The following is a 15,937-nucleotide window of genomic DNA, read 5'->3' as shown; positions in this document are numbered from 1 at the left end:
CTTACAACAGCTCAAGGTAAAAAGGTGCAGAAATGATAAAATTAAAGAATTCAAATATGTAAATGTCTAAACAAGAGCAAAAAGAGCACAAAAAATGGAATAAGTAAAAATAAAAAAATAAAACAAGAAAAGAAATCCCCTAAAAATAGAGTAAATTGAGAGAATTGATATACACACAGCATGGATAGGTAGAAACTGAGATGTACTCAGTGCAGTGTATAAAAGGTATGTAATGATTAAAAGCAGGTATAGAAGAGGTATAAACTGGCATAAACAGAGATATACAAGGAGCAAAGAAGGTATATAAGGTATAAAAGCTTGTATAGGAATAAAATAAAGTATATCAGGAGTGAAATTAAGTAAAGAGGGAGCTGTAAGGGAGTATATAAGGAGGAAAAAGAAGTACATAAGAAGTGTAATGGGGTATATAAGGAGTAGATGGAGGAATAGCAGGTAGAAAAGGTTGCATATAAAGGAGTATATAGCGCAATAAGATCTGGATGGTTTTTGAAGGTAATATAAGGAGGTATTTTACAAGGAGTAGAATGAGATATTTAAAGAGTCGAAGGAAGTATATAAGGAGTTAAAGGTGGTATATGAGGCGTGAAATTAGATTAATGGCTAAATGTTGGTATAGAAGGAGTGAAAGTGGGTATTTGAGAAGTAAAATGGGGTACAGTATATAAAAGGTAGTAAAAAGATGAGTACAATTAGGTGTGTAAAGAGTAAAATGAGGGATAAACGAATGTATAGGAGGTGTATAAGGAGTGAAAGAAGTGAATGTGGAGGAGAAGGAGGTATACAGAGAATACAAGGAGGCATACATTGAGAAAGAGGGGGTATAAATGGAGGTAAAGCGGGCGCGACTTCTATAAGGGGAGCGGAGACCGGAGGAGTTCTCGGAGGAGGAGTGTGAGGAGGAAGAGGAGGAGCTGCGGGAGGAGGAAGAGGAGGCGTCCTGTCCGTCTGCATCCAGAGGAGAGGAGCGGCCGCCATGTTAACCAAGAAGCCCGGAGCCTCGGTCCTCCCGACGGGTGAGCAACAGCCTCCGCAGCCGGCCTCGGGTGCTCCGGAGGCCCCCCCCCCCGGGGCGCTGCGGCGGAGGAGACGCCGCGTCTCTCCGCCTCCGTGTCCGGTCAGCGTCGGCGGGTTAGACGCGGTAGAAAGGGAGGGAGGGGAGGGGGGGGGAGGCAGGGAGCTCGGCTAGCGGACAGTCAATCCTCCAGGCTCGGCGTTTCCTTCCTTTTATTAGAATAAAGCAAAAAAATATCAGCGGCGGGCGGCGCGGGACGCTGTGCCGGGCGGCGAGCGCGCAGGTGCGGGGGGGGGGGGGGTCGCGAGCCGCGGAGGGGCCGCCGCACCGGACGTCTTCCTCCGCCGTCTGTCAGGTTTATTTTTAGCCCGCAGATGAGGAGTGACAGCGGCTTGGAGGAACTGCTCCTCCAGGCTGTTTTCCTGTGGTTGTCCGCGGCCCGGTTTCCTCCTCCTCCTCCTCCTGGGGCTCCAGGAGTTCTGACCGCGGAGTCTCCTCTGGGTTCTGCCGGGTGATTCGCCTCCGCCCCAGCATTGGGCTGCGGTCCGGTCCGGTCACAGGCCCCTCGGTTCTTCTCAGTATCAGGAGCTCCAGTAATAATTTTTCAATGATGATAATAATAATAATAATAATAATAATTCCATCCCACAGTGATTTGTTACGAATATGATTTTTGTTTTAAGGTTAAATTAGCCTTTTCGTCTCTGTGTGGCCATTCTCCACTAATGTGTCTATTTGGAGCTAAAGCACATTCTGCAGAGGATTATTTATAGCATGTTCTTCTTATTTCACAATAGTTTTACTCTAAATAATTCAAGGTTTATTCTATTAGAGGCTGTCATTATGCCCTAAAAGCTCCATCAGTGCATTAGCGTTGTACTTATGTGTAGTCACTGTCGGGTTATCAATAATAAGCTCAATATCTGATGGGTGTTTTGTCACAAACGCATTAAAGTTTAAACGTTTACAGCAGCTAATGGTCGTTGTTGTCGCTGCTTGATTGTGCACAAAACACAGCTCGCTGCTTTTAAAGCTCAGGCCGTGCCCACGTGAGGCAAATCTATCTTCTTTTTTTTAATTCCTCCACGCCCTTTAAAAAAAAATCCCGTCCACATTGGAAACGTCAGCGTCCACGCCATGAAAACTGTCAATGGGTGGCGCTGTAACGCAAAAGTGCACCGCGTTTTCCCCACGTTTCCACGGAGATGGAGTCAAAGCTTTAAAAAAAATGTTTTCAAAAGAATCTGCTTTTATCTGCACCGTTATGGCGGAAGGCAGGTCTGAAGCGGCTAACTTAGCATGCAACGTTGTAAAGCAGGTACAACTCGCTGCTTTGTTAGCTCAGTACACGTTGGTTGAGCCAACAGTGGCTGAACGCAACACTCCGGTTGACATAGATGTTTACTGTCGTTTGCTTCGGCTTACAAAGCAACAAGGTGCTATTTTAGTTAAATACACCTAATTTGAGCTAAATGCAATTTGTTTAAGGCTAACAGAGCACCTCACTATGGTCCGTTTGGCGTAAGAAAGCGCGTGGACGTGACTGCTGTTCAAACAAGAAACAGTTGGCCTTAATAAGCTTTATTTAGTCGTTACCTTATTCCCTCTAAGAGTCAGTTAGCCTAACGAAGCTATATTTGGCTCATCTAAATGAAATAAGCCTTAATGTTGGACCAACCGAGGTGTCGTCATTGTAAATAAGCCTTGGTTAGTTAGTCCAATAGCCTGAGTGTGCGAAAGAAACTCGGTATGTAAAGTCAGAAGATTTTTTTTGTAGTTATTAAAAGGGAATTTCGTTGCATTGGCGGCTTGATCATTGGATTTGTTTTTCCTGGTCGGTGACTACGTGCTGTTAAAAGTTAAGACAACCTGTGCTTTCGCTTCGGGGCATCGGTTCAGACTTCTTGTTAGGTCTGGAGGTCTTGAAGGCCGTGTGGTGACACTTGACCGCACACTTTCCGCTGGCGATTCCTGCGGGCCTGCCCGTGTGCTTTGGGGATTCATCGACGGGGGGGGTGACCCGGCGGCGACGCAAATAACCCGCCCCGCGCAGTTCAGGGAAAATCGGCGAGGTTTTCCTGGTGGCCGTCGCGGGTCGGTGACCCCCCCCCCCCCGGGGCCGCTCGCCGGCCTCCTGCCCGGGGTCCTGTGGGACGGCGTGCCGAGCGTGCTCGCCCCGCGAGCTGCCATTCCCAGGCCGGTGTCGGGTTCACATTCACTCACTCAAGCGGGCATCTGTCAGGCAGCCGGGGGCGCTCTCCAGGACAGATCTGTCACACGACCTGCAACCAGGAACGCGCCCCGTTAGCCCCCCCCCCCCCCCCATGGGCCTATTTTTTTAAAGTAACACCACTTTTAGAAGGTGTTTTTAAATCGCTCCACTTTGGAGCCCGTTTTCAAAACAACCCCGTTTTTTCCTGCTACTTAAAACGCGCCGTCGCCCGGGTGATCGGCCAAAAACAATACAGTTGCATGAAACGGCGTGGTCGTGTGGATGGGGGTCTGGGACCCGCGGGTCACAAAACCAAACGTAAGCCAGGCTCTGAAACGGGTCAAAACCCAAGTCTCACATCTCAACACATTTCTAAAAGTATCATGAAGGCAAGACTGACAGAAACTTCACTGTCTCCACACATGTACCTCACTGAAGCTCTGCTAATGATACTGGACAATTAAATACAGATGTTGGTGAACTGCAGGATCTCTATTGGAGCTGCTACGTACATTATACGCAATGTGTCACTGTTAGTGGCTCGTTTTGGCTTATTTTTAAGTAATAAATGGAGTTTCTGGTTTGCAGTAGCAGCGCCACAGACGTACATTAGCAGCGTACGCATCTTCTTCCCGGTGATCCGAGGCTTGCGGACTCCCGATCCAGCCGGTTGGTCTCCGGTCGTCCTCATTAGCAGGATTATTGCGAGAGTTCAGATTAGAAGAAGCAGCAGCAGCAGCAGCAGCAGCCATCTGTCCGCCTCCACCTGCAGACGCTAAGCTGGTGCTGCTGGACGGTAGCCCGTGAGGGACACCCGTCAAAACATGAATAAGACACCTGAAGGAGCATCTTGAAAACCTTCCTTGTTTCACTCAGATTAATTAATTAAAGTGTTTGGTTTTTTTTATGATTCCTTTGGAAGTGTGAGTCGGATTTTAAAACGTCTCAGCAGACAAAGCTTCTGATAGAAGGCCCCGTTTCCACGACGACGCTCCAAGTGACAATGTCTTGGTTTCGTGTTTACGCGGCAGCGTTCTGATAAACGTCTCTATTTACACGGCAACAACGGAAATACTTAAAATGATGGTTAGCGTGCCAGGCCACAAGGTGGCACTGTTGCTTGTTTTTGAAACGAATCCACACAAAAGAACCATACGCTGTAATTCGGGTCCGTGACGGTGGCAGTGGCTCCGAGCACCGTTGTCTCATAAACAGATGCCTAAAATGCCATGAAATATTTACGGTTTTGCTTGTTGTCGTGGAAACCGCCAAAGCGGCGGTGGAAACATTGTTGTCCACACAGATGTTAATAACTTGCTTCCATCACAAATGAAGGAAAGCCTTTACAAATGTCAGCTGGTTTGTCCTCCCAACTGTGCATTGCTTGTTTGATGTTTGGCGACGTCCGAGTGCAGCAGAGAGGAAGCCGGACCAAAGTCCGTTGCCTCCACTCTCCGCGGCGACCTCTGACCTCTGTGCGTCGTGGTTGCTATTAAAGGAGGCTGCAGACGCAGATAGGCAGGCGGCGTATCGGGGATTAGCCGGCTATAATAAAACCTTCATCCTCCTCGCAGCACGTTGGCCTGCGGGATCCACAGGCACTTTCCCTCGGCACACGAAGGAGCGACTCTTCACAGACTAGCCACTCACGCTAACAATCGTAAACTGTGACGTCTGGGTCTTTGACGTGCAGCATTAAAAATAAGCCGAAGCCGGTTTGTTGGACGACTGATTGGCCCGGATCACTTAAGCTCGGTTCAATTCCAGTTTGAGGACGCCTTTGTTTAGCCAACGAGGCCCACGAGACACCATGGAAACTACTGAAAAGAGTGTAGTACATATGCCTGGCCTATAGGTGGCTCTGTAATCTGCCACAGAAAGGCATGGAGCATGCGAAAATGGAGAAATTGGCAAATCGCCTTATTAAACAGACGAGCATCAGTTGTGATGTTGTTAAGTGACGTCGTCGAGAGGATCGCAAGGCTACGTGTCGTGTGGATGATCGGCCAGAAACAACGCTTTGTACGTGAAACGGCGTTGTCGTGTGGACAGGTTCCACACAGCTTGTTGTCATGAGAGTCATAACTTCAAGCCGGTGTTTTTAGGAAATTCCATACTAACGTGGAGCACTTCAGCCTGGTCTCATCCCGGAGGATATTTGTAGCTGTTGATTCTGCCCCTGCGTCATCATGGATCAATTACTTAAGTTGCTTCAGGTCAGTTCAGGGTACCAGAAGTTCTTTGACGTCCTCGGACTGTACGTACCGGGTCCAAACTGTTCTGTTCTTGGCTGTTGACGTAGCAATGAAATCAACGTTGGGATTATTATAAAGTGGTACATTTTGCCACCTTTTCAAAATATTGAATGCGGACATGTTGACAACTTTAAGCTCACTTTGGTCCAATCAGTCTGACCGGAGGAGGGCTGATGTGATGTTATGAGCTTCTTTACAAAAGCATAACGTTCTATGTGGGAAAAATCTGATTACTTGTAATAATGAGATCTGACCCGCGGTGACACTTCCTTAATGTTTGTGAGATTTCCTTCAGAGTATGTTGGTAGTGACGCAAGAGTCAGAACTTCCTGCTGTTTCTATGACCTCTATCTATCTCTTTTAAAGATGCACCGATCCAATGCTTTGAGTTGACCTAAAGAGATCTATACCTTTAGATGTAGAAAAGACAAGTGGTACGACCACAACCGATGAAAATCTTTCAATGTTTTGGGGGTAAATTGCGTCATAATGAAGCAAGAGTTTGATGAAGGTAGTTTTGAAAGACGATTCAATTTTCCCTGTAAAGACGTAATGTTTTCATGGTCGTACTGCTAAACAAAGCAACATTTTGACTCAAATTTTTGAAACTACAGAGAGGCCGATGACTTCTTCAAACACTAAAACTTTGACTGTTACCAACACTTTACTGTAGTTTTATTTTCTGCTGGCAAAGCTGCTCTTCCGTCGTCGTCCCCCCCCGAATGATTTGAGTTCATCTGAATGTCCAGTTGGTTTGCATCATAACATTAAAGCTCCACAGACAGTTGGGACACGTGTATTACGCAACGCGGCCAACTGTGGTGGTCCCGTCATGCGATCTTCTCATCGGAACACGTTCGAATACATACTGAAGATGACATCAGCAGTCAGCCTGAACCCAGCGACCTCCCACTGAGGACGAAGCCCCCTCCTTTATTACAGGCAGAGAGGGAGAGAGAGCGAGAGAAATCGCTTATGTTTAATTGAACTGTTGAGTTGCGTCGTGGACTGATGCAAAGTTAGAGGTCTCGGGTTTGAGTGTCGGAAGATGAACAACTCGCAGAAAGGATTTGAACCAACTAGTATAGACTCCACAAAAGCTGAAAACATTCTTGTACCGTATTTTCTGGACCACAAGTCACCCATTTTTGTTATTTGTTTGACTGCTTATGTGACACATTGAACCATCAGGGACCACTAGATGTCACTGTATGACAACAGAATGTTTTTTTCACTCCACTTTACTTGTCAGACGTCACTTGTCGTCCGGACAACACGGTAATGCGCTAACTCCTGGCTACGCAGCTTCCTCTGCCTCATTCGTTTCAGTCAAATTTAGCGCCGACACGGCAACTTTCTGAAAAAGATCTCTGAAAACGATGTACTAAGCATGCCAGGCCATGAGGTGGCGCTGTTGGTTCTTTTTATAACGAAACCACAAATGCATGCCTGCAGAGAACAATATGCTATAAACGTTAACACAATTCAAATGGACTATTGGGGGAGGGGCGGGGGGGATTGGATGCTACTAGAGGAGAATTTTTAACTATAGAATGACCAATATGGACGAGAAAGCGAGAGTATGAGCAGAACTATACCAGCCTCTGACTGTCTCTGCGGGGGGGAGTCGGTAGCATCACAAAAGTACCACCTTGGGAGCCGGTATATATATATTAAAAAAAAAAGTCATTGTTGCAGTGACTCTGAGTAGCGTTGTCGTGTAAATAGACACCCACAATGATGCAATGCTTTCATTGTCACGTTGTGACAAGACCTCAAGAGTCCTTCAGGTGCATTTTGTCATTTTGAGGTGCTCCGTATCGTTTAGTCAAGACGTCCCTTACTAAAGCCTTTTGGTCTGAAGACTACATCTTCAGTAGCTTGTGGATCGCCGCTAAGCGGCTAAAGTCCCGGGACTGTCCTGGTGTAAAAGCAACACCTTTACGAAACACAACCAGGGAAACACTGTTGTTTAAGAGGTTTTTTTTTTGTAAAACAAGGAAAGAACTGCCGTGTTATTGTTTGTGCATTTCAGGTCAGATTAACAGATAATGACGAGCCCGTCTTGTTTTCTCTCTGCTTCAGGCAAAGTGGGCGAGCCGGTCTACTCTCCTGGTCACAGCGGCTCTCAGACCACGTCGCCCGTCACCCTGCCGCTGGTTCGCAACAACAACCACCAAACTCTGACGGTAACGCGCACGCATGTATGAATACAGAAAACGGACACGTTCAACCTGCTCTGCAAATCCTTTAGTAAAAAAAGTTTATTTTGTTCAGGACATAATAAAATCACAAGTGTGTCTCTATGCCTATTGGCAAGATTGCGTCAAAAATATCGTCTGGATTTTGTCGAAATATTCACCACATAAGGCAATGAAAGATGCTATTTGATTTTGGTAGTGATCCGGAAATTTTTTTTTTTTTTTAATTTTCTTCTAGGTCCAGGTCAACCATTGGCTGACATCACATTATTGATGAAAACAAAAGTGCTTTGAGAGTTGAACAGAACGACTTGTTTGAGGAAGGGGATGTTTTCCTTGTTCACACGAAGCCGTGCATTTCAAAAATGTGGCCTCTTGGAAACCATATTCAAAAAGTTCACGTTCCCCGAGACTCACAACGCAACAGAATGTAACTTTTCATTCTCCTGTGCTGTATGAGTGTATCAGTGTTCCATTAGCCTGCTGTTAGCTCGCTATTAGCTTGCTGTTACCCTGGCGTTCGCCAGATTTTTTAGCCTGTTGTTAGCCTACCGTTCGCTCCTTGCAACTGTCAGCTGCAGCCTGGATGCTAATTTTAGCCTCCTGCTTTGAACAGCTGATTGGTTTATAGGTTGCTGTGAAGGGCACACACACACACACACACACACACACACACACACACACACACACACTGGGTTGATGATGTACTGTGTGCGATCTGATCACACTGCTTGCGTTTCTTGGTGCAACCTTACAGCCAGTTTTGAAACTAGCCGTTAACTCATTGCCTTCCTACCCCCTCTGCAACACAACTTATTAACCCGGGGGGGGGCGTTCCAACCACTAATGGCGCTTTTCCACGAATACCTACTCAACCTGACTGCCGTGGCAACAGGACACATGTAAACAGAGCTGCTGTTAAAGACTTTTTTTTATCCTTTTTTAACTTGCTGAACTATTTTTAGTTTTTAGCATGTTTCATACTGTGTTCTGCAGAGGTTGAATTGTCGGCAGGAGTCGGGCCGCGGCTCTTCTCGGTGTATGAGGAGGAGATTGCTGTGTGCTTTAACGTTTCTTTGCTTAGAATGCTGAGTCTAGGGCGCGGTGTTCATGAGCCAAAACCATATTTATTCTTTCCGTCGTTCTTAAAAAGTTTCCCATCCACTCCATGAAAACTACTCAATCAATAATGTAGTACGTATGCGAGGTCGTGCCACAGAAACAGTGTTGAGTTTGACAACAAATTCTGATTCGGTCTGAATCTTTAAAGTGACACGCCATTGAGTTGTAACCTTGTTTTCGTCTGAAACCCATTTGGTCTTTGTCTAGTTTTAGTCGACTCAGCACATTTTCAGCACATCAAAATGTGCAGGAAATTTGGGAATAGTGTGCAATAAACTTTTGTCAACGATTCGGCTAACCGTTCCAGAAAAGAAATCACAAAAACCGCGCATGACAAGATCAAAGGAGAGGAAAGGTTCAAAAGCCTGTCATGTAGATGCTGATGTTATCACATGCCTTTGAACTTTTTTGAAAGACATTGATGTCATCACATGTCGTCAAGACTTTGAATTGGTTTCAAAATTTGACCGAAACATCTTCACTTATTTCCGTTAAAGCATGATATGTTCTACCAGTATGACGAAAACGATCACAAACGTTAAAAGTAAAATAAAGGTGAATAAATATATATATATACACACACACGCACTTACTTTGTCTGAAGAAAATCGGTTTCGGCACTGACGTGTGCTGCGCATGCGTATTCCAACTCACTAATGATTATCAGTCGTATTTTAATCTTGTTTAGCATGTAGCCTCGCTACTGTCTGAGCCCCGCAGCTCGTTAACATGTCGGAGGTCGGCTTTACGTGATACGTTGAACAGTTGTATAGTAGGAGATCTTTAACGATCTTACAGTGGAAATGTTTTGGGGTTTTTTTGTCAGCAAGTTGAAATTTTGGATAAATCCAGGAATGTTCTAGCAATTTAGAAAAAGTAGAAGGAAAGTACCTTGTGTTTCTGGATTTCATTCAGCAGAAGTGACTTGGAGTAGTAACACAATCCGAACTGAAACGGTTAAACCAAAAATGCGCGATGTGGACAAAATGTAAACGGTCTGTGTCAGCTCTGATGTGGTTTTCCTGCAGGGCGGCTCCAAAGCCGCAATGTCGGAGGGCATCCGGCTGCACGAGGAGAACAACGACAAGCGTCCGGTGCTCACCTGCCAGCCCAACGGCGCCCGGACCGGCCTCCCCCCGTCCGACCGCCAGACCTCCTCCTCGGAGCCGGGCCACCATGGCCGCCAGGGCAGCGCCCCCGCCACCAAGTTGACGGAGGGCAAGTCGAAGCCCCACGCCGTGTCCCCGGAGCAGGCCATGAAGCAGTTCATGTCCAAGATGTCCTCCTTCGAGCACCACGAGATCTTCAACTACCCCGAGGGTGAGGGTCCGCAACGTTGCGCGGGCGGGGGTGGGGGCATCGGGCCACAGCGGGCCGCTGACTTATCAGTTCTACGCTATCTCTCTCCGCAGTGTACTTTGTGGGTCCCTTCGCGAAGAAGAGGATCGGGGTGATAGGCGGCGCCAACAACGGCGGCTACGACGACGACCAGGGATCCTACATCCACGTCCCCCACGATCACGTCGCCTACCGCTACGAAGTCCTCAAGGTCATCGGCAAGGGCAGCTTTGGACAGGTAACACCCGCACCCCACACGATGCCACGGCAACCGTCGTCCTGCACACCTCTCGTGGTATTCCGTTTGCGTTCATCATCTTGGTTCGATGGTTTCAGTCTTTCCTTGTATTTATTGACACTGAGTTAATTTAACGGCTTTCTCACTTCTAGTCACTGTGGATTCGCTCAGTTTCATTGTTTAGGCGTTTGCTTGATATTTTCTGTGTTTCCTGGTCGTTTCCAGTCGGCTCTCAGGCCACGAGTGATGATCCGCCTCTCCGTTTCCGTTTGTCCCCCCCGCAGGTGGTGAAGGCCTTTGACCACAAGTGTCAGACCCACGTGGCCCTGAAGATGGTCCGCAACGAGAAGCGCTTCCACCGGCAGGCGGCGGAGGAGATCCGCATCCTGGAGCACCTGCGCAAGCAGGACCAGGACTCCAGCATGAACGTCATCCACATGCTGGAGAACTTCACCTTCCGCAACCACATCTGCATGACGTTCGAGCTGCTCAGCATGAACCTGTACGAGCTGATCAAGAAGAACAAGTTCCAGGGCTTCAGCCTCCCGCTGGTCAGGAAGTTCGCCCACTCCATCCTGCAGTGCCTCGACTCGCTGCACCGGAACCGCATCATCCACTGCGACCTGAAGCCCGAGAACATCCTGCTGAAGCAGCAGGGACGCAGCGGCATCAAGGTGCAGACACACACACACACACACACACACACACTTTTTTGGGGGGGATATATAGTGTTGTGTTGCATATAAAATAAATTACATTGAACTTCAGGAAGGTCTCAGGGAGCCGCGATAGAGGGGCTCCAGAAGCGCCGGTTGAACGCCCTGATCCAGTGTAACCGAAATGTTACTGAACGCAAGTACAGATGTAACTTAACCGTGTTGTTGTGTGTGTGTGTTTGTCAGGTCATAGATTTTGGTTCCAGCTGCTACGAACATCAGAGAGTTTACACCTACATCCAGTCCAGGTTCTACCGAGCTCCCGAGGTCATTTTAGGTAAGAAAAGAATATCCACCACGCGCTACAAAACGGTTTCGTGATGTTGCTCTCTACGAATCAGCCTCTTGGGGGCGGGGCTCGGATTTCCCAGAGTTTCTATTGGCTGCGGAGTGAGGACCTATCTGACAAATTTGGAACGGAATATAGAACATAGAAATATGTCAGAATAAAAGACTTAACATGTGAGCTACGATGTAAAGATGACGAGGTGTAAGATGACATGTAAAACCATTTTGTACCACAAGGTGGTGTAGAGAGAAGGGAAACCATAAAAGGGACTTGTGTAGCAGTGTTGCATAAGAGGTGTGATTCTATGTGAAACCTGACGTTGGCTCTATTCCCCCCTCCCCCCGCCAGGTTCCAGGTACGGGATGCCGATCGACATGTGGTCTCTGGGCTGCATCCTGGCGGAGCTGCTGACCGGCTACCCGCTGCTGCCGGGCGAGGACGAGGCCGACCAGCTGGCGTGCGTCATTGAGCTGCTGGGCATGCCGTCGCAGAAGCTCCTCGATGCCTCCAAGAGGGCCAAGAACTTTGTGTCGTCCAAGGGCTACCCGCGGTACTGCACCGTGACCACGCAGCAGGACGGCGCCACCACGCTCGGCGCCGGGCGCTCGCGGCGCGGGAAGGTCCGCGGCCCGCCGGCCAGCAAGGACTGGAGCGCGGCGCTGAAGGGCTGCGACGACCCGCTCTTCCTGGACTTCCTGAAGCAGTGTCTGGAGTGGGACCCGGCGCTGCGCATGACGCCCAGCCAGGCGCTGCGGCACCCGTGGCTGCGCCGGCGGCTGCCGAAGCCCCCGACGGGAACCACGGCGGGCGACAAGGCCCCGTCGTCCAAGCGAGGCACCGCCGCCGACGGCGCCATCACCACCATCTCCAAGCTGGCCACCTCCTCCACCACGTCGTCCTCCTCCAAAACCAGGACTAACTTGGCCGCCATGACCGACGCCAACGGGAACCTCCAGCCGCGGACGGTGCTGCCCAAGCTGGTCAGCTGAGAGTGAGCGCACCCCGCCCGCTGCGGCGCCACGCAACGCCAGCGTCTGGATTTGAGTTTCGGCGACGTCGGGGTGCGTTCACAAAAAAAAAAATTATAAAAAAGGAGACTCCCCAACCCCCCCCCGCGTCCAAGACGCCTCGAACTCTCCGAACTGTCCAGGAAAACAAAGAAAAGAAAGTTGTGTGTGTTTTTTTTTTTTTTTTAATTGGAGCAGCCGGACGCGGGAAACGACAGAAGAACCTGCTCAGACAATCAGACGTCGTCAAACTCTGGAGCTCCAAACTCTCACATGGTGCTGAGGGGAGGGAACAAGGCTTTTCTGACCTAGTTTGTTTTATTATTTTTTTTAGCACAAAGTCTATCGAGCTGAGTCGGTCAAGACACCAAAAAACAAACACAAAAAAAAACAAAAACCTCCCACGTCGTCTTTACAACTTCCGTCTTATGAGGTCGTCTCCACGTTCAGGTGGAGCGTTGATCTTTTAACTCTGAAGCTTCGTTCGGCCTCGTTCGTTGAAGGTCGGGGACGTTTTCCACTTAAAGGGGACCTACCGCGCTCCACATCGGGGTGCTTTTATGTTCCGTTTTTCAAAGGATTCTCCCTTTACGACAACATTTTTAAAATGTTCTTTTGTATTTTATAACTTTTTAAGGCGAGATACAGCTAACACTGTCTTCTCCCGTTATTAACTGTTACTCTAATTGTAATTTCGCACCAGCAACCTATTGAAAAGATACAAACGAAACAATTCACTAACTAATCCAATAATCTTTTAGCAAAACAGATGTCCAAATTTAGTGCAAGAAACTTTGTTCACTGAGATCTTAACGAGATTTTTAAGTGTGGAGGCAAATCGGAAGTTGGAAGAAAAAAAAAAAGCTAATGGCTTGAAGCTAATAAATTGGATTTAAGGTGCTATTTTTTATATAACAGTTTTTATATTTTGGTAAATTATGATAGTAAGGGGACGAGTAACAGAGGGACACAGGGACATCGGAGGACGATTAGTGAAAATGTGAAAATTCAACAATCTGATGTAAAAAAAAAAAAAAGTGTCTAAAAATATGAAATATCCACTCCAGGTCCCCTTTAAATGAAATGAATATCGTTTAAAGGAGTCGTCACCCGGAAATTCCATGTTCCCTTGTTAAAACATGTATATTGATGTTGGGCCTCAGTTGAACATGGCTGAGTTTTATTGTTTTGGTTTTTTTCCTGATAAATTTTAAGAATTGAATTAAAGTCAATTTAAGGGAGACTGGATACGTGAGAATACGGTGATGACTCCTTTAAAAGCCCTCAAAACCACGACTGAACCGGCCGCCTGCTAGCTGGCTAACTCTCTTAGCTGGCGTTTGGTCCACAGTGTGTAGCTAGCCTGTGCTGTCACGCTAGCATAGTGCCTGTCCGCTGGCTAACTGCTAACTACCTGTTAGTTATGGAGTTTTTTTAATTTTAATTTCTTTGTTTGTTTTTTTTTACTGGCTAGCAGTTAGCCTAGCGAACTATTAAATCCGTCAGCTAGCTGTAGCTGGCTCACAGTTATTGCCTTTTTTGGCGGTCTGATGGCTAGCCTTAGCCTTATTTTTAGCCATAGCTTTGTTAGCTCACCACTGCCCAGCCTTACAAAAACAAACTGAATGACTAAAGGGGTTTTAATTTCTTATTATTTGGTGGTTTTTTGGGAGGTTTAGCAGATTAGCGGACGAGAGATGCTCGAGATTCTCGGCCTGGGATCAGTGTTGCTAATATTAGCGTAATCAAATAATGCATTTCACATGTTACAGAAGAGGATTAGGTCCACTGAAAAAAAAAATACAGAGTTCTGATTTTTTTTTCCTCACAATTTTGACTTTTAAAGTCGGAATTCTGAGGGGGGGGGGGGGGGGGGGACAAGTCAAAATTCTGAGTTTTCGAAGAATTCTGACTATAAAGAAATCGGCCAGAAAATGTGATGTCGCGTATCTCTCCTACAAAACGGGTAAAGATGGAAGAGACGTTTTAACAAACCAAATCTGACTGTTCGGGGCACAAAAGGCGGATGGTGGATGGAAAGAGCAGAGAACAGGTGGACTGAAGAGGGATTCTTATTTTTTTTCCAAGGACACATTTACGAGTAGGTGAAACAACGGCTTTAAAATATGTTGGAAAAAATGGGAGGGGGGGGGGGGGGGAACAAAACGTCAGCAGGGATTATTTTAGATGTTAAATTCAGACATGACCAAGGGATTGGAGTCATTTACAACCCAAATGACCAAAAAAAAAAAGAAGCATGATGTCTAAAATGTGAATCAAAGCGGAATCCAATGGCACTTATTTGAAAATAGTTCAAATACAACTCTGAGTTTTTCAGTTAGCCACCAGCAAGGTGTTGTGACTTTGAGCGTTGCCGTGTCAACGGGATACTTTTCTGAAACGAACAAGTCACTTGAAATGTCGCCGTGGAAACGGGGCCTTGGGTAAGACCTGTACGACGATCGCACTGCAAAAGGTGTCTTTGTACTTTTCCCCCATTGAGCCAAATCTTTGATTCGAAATTGTTTTTTTTTTTTTTAATGCTGAATCGAACGACTCCCCAAAAAGTTGAGTTAACGACACGACGGCCAATCAGACCGACTGCTAACATGTTGATCAAAGTTCAGTGTTGGTGGGGGGGTTTTATCAATGTGACGGGGAGGGGGGGGGGGGGGATCAGGAGACACTTTCTATTTATTTGCTACACTTTAATATTTATTAATGAATCTACGTATTGACTCTGATGTGCAGTTCTTACTGTATACTTGAATGTGTGTGTGTGTGTGTGTGTGTGTGTGAGAGTGTGAGAGAGAGAGAGAGAGAGAGAGCGCTGTATGTAGCGCGTGCATGTGTGCGTGTGCAATATTACAATTTAAAAAATTTTTTTTTTTTTTTAAAGCTTGTTCCCTCACACACGTATACGAACACACACAACCACACAGAGCTGTATCTGAACACACTCTGAAAATGGAGGAGGAGGATGAAGATGACGAGTGCTTGGCGCTAATGTAGCAACGGAGGGATCTGACGCCGTGATGCACAGAATGGAACTAAAACACACAGGACACTACCTGCTCCGCCCATCTCAGGGGAAGCTCCGCCCCCTCCTGGAGGAGGAGGAGGAGGAGGAGGAGGATGATGAAGAAGGGGGGTCCTACCTGATGTTTTTTTTTTTTGTTTGTTTGTTTTCTAAAGATTTGATTGGTTGTTTGGTTTTTGTTTTTCATTTTTGTCAATGTTTTTGCTGAGTCCTAACTTTGTGCCTTCGGTATCTCATCGCCATGCCACGCCCATCCAACACACACACACACACACATACAGGAAATGCGTCGCGGAGATGTCGTACTAACGTTTACGCTAAAACTCCAAAGCGAAGAGAGAAATCGGCTCGTGTCGAAATGCGAGCGTGACGGCCAAACCCTGCGCTCCGATTGGCTCCAAGCTTGGCAATACCGCAGTTTGATCTCTTCCACCACCCAGTGGTCACTGCTGGTAACTGGTAACCAACAATCAGCATATTTGCTTC

The 15,937-nt window shown here is 47.1% G+C and overlaps 1 protein-coding gene across 1 annotated transcript; it reads left to right on the top strand.

The window, feature by feature from the left end:
• Window positions 1-994: 994 nt before the first annotated feature.
• Window positions 995-14,185, top strand: dyrk2 (dual-specificity tyrosine-(Y)-phosphorylation regulated kinase 2; the record flags this gene model as incomplete). Its single annotated transcript, XM_080518134.1, has 7 exons — window positions 995-1,034; window positions 7,586-7,689; window positions 9,852-10,143; window positions 10,236-10,399; window positions 10,684-11,073; window positions 11,302-11,392; window positions 11,753-14,185. The coding sequence occupies 7 exons, from the start codon at window positions 995-997 to the stop codon at window positions 12,391-12,393; spliced, it is 1,722 nt and encodes a 573-aa protein (XP_080374260.1). The 3' UTR covers window positions 12,394-14,185.
• Window positions 14,186-15,937: the final 1,752 nt, after the last annotated feature.

The sequence above is a fragment of the Blennius ocellaris genome (genome assembly GCF_963422515.1).
Source record: "Blennius ocellaris genome assembly, chromosome: 22".
Taxonomy (NCBI): Eukaryota; Metazoa; Chordata; class Actinopteri; order Blenniiformes; family Blenniidae; genus Blennius; species Blennius ocellaris.
The sequence above is the reverse complement of the archived record's forward strand: the minus strand, read 5'-3'. Positions and strand labels throughout refer to the sequence as shown.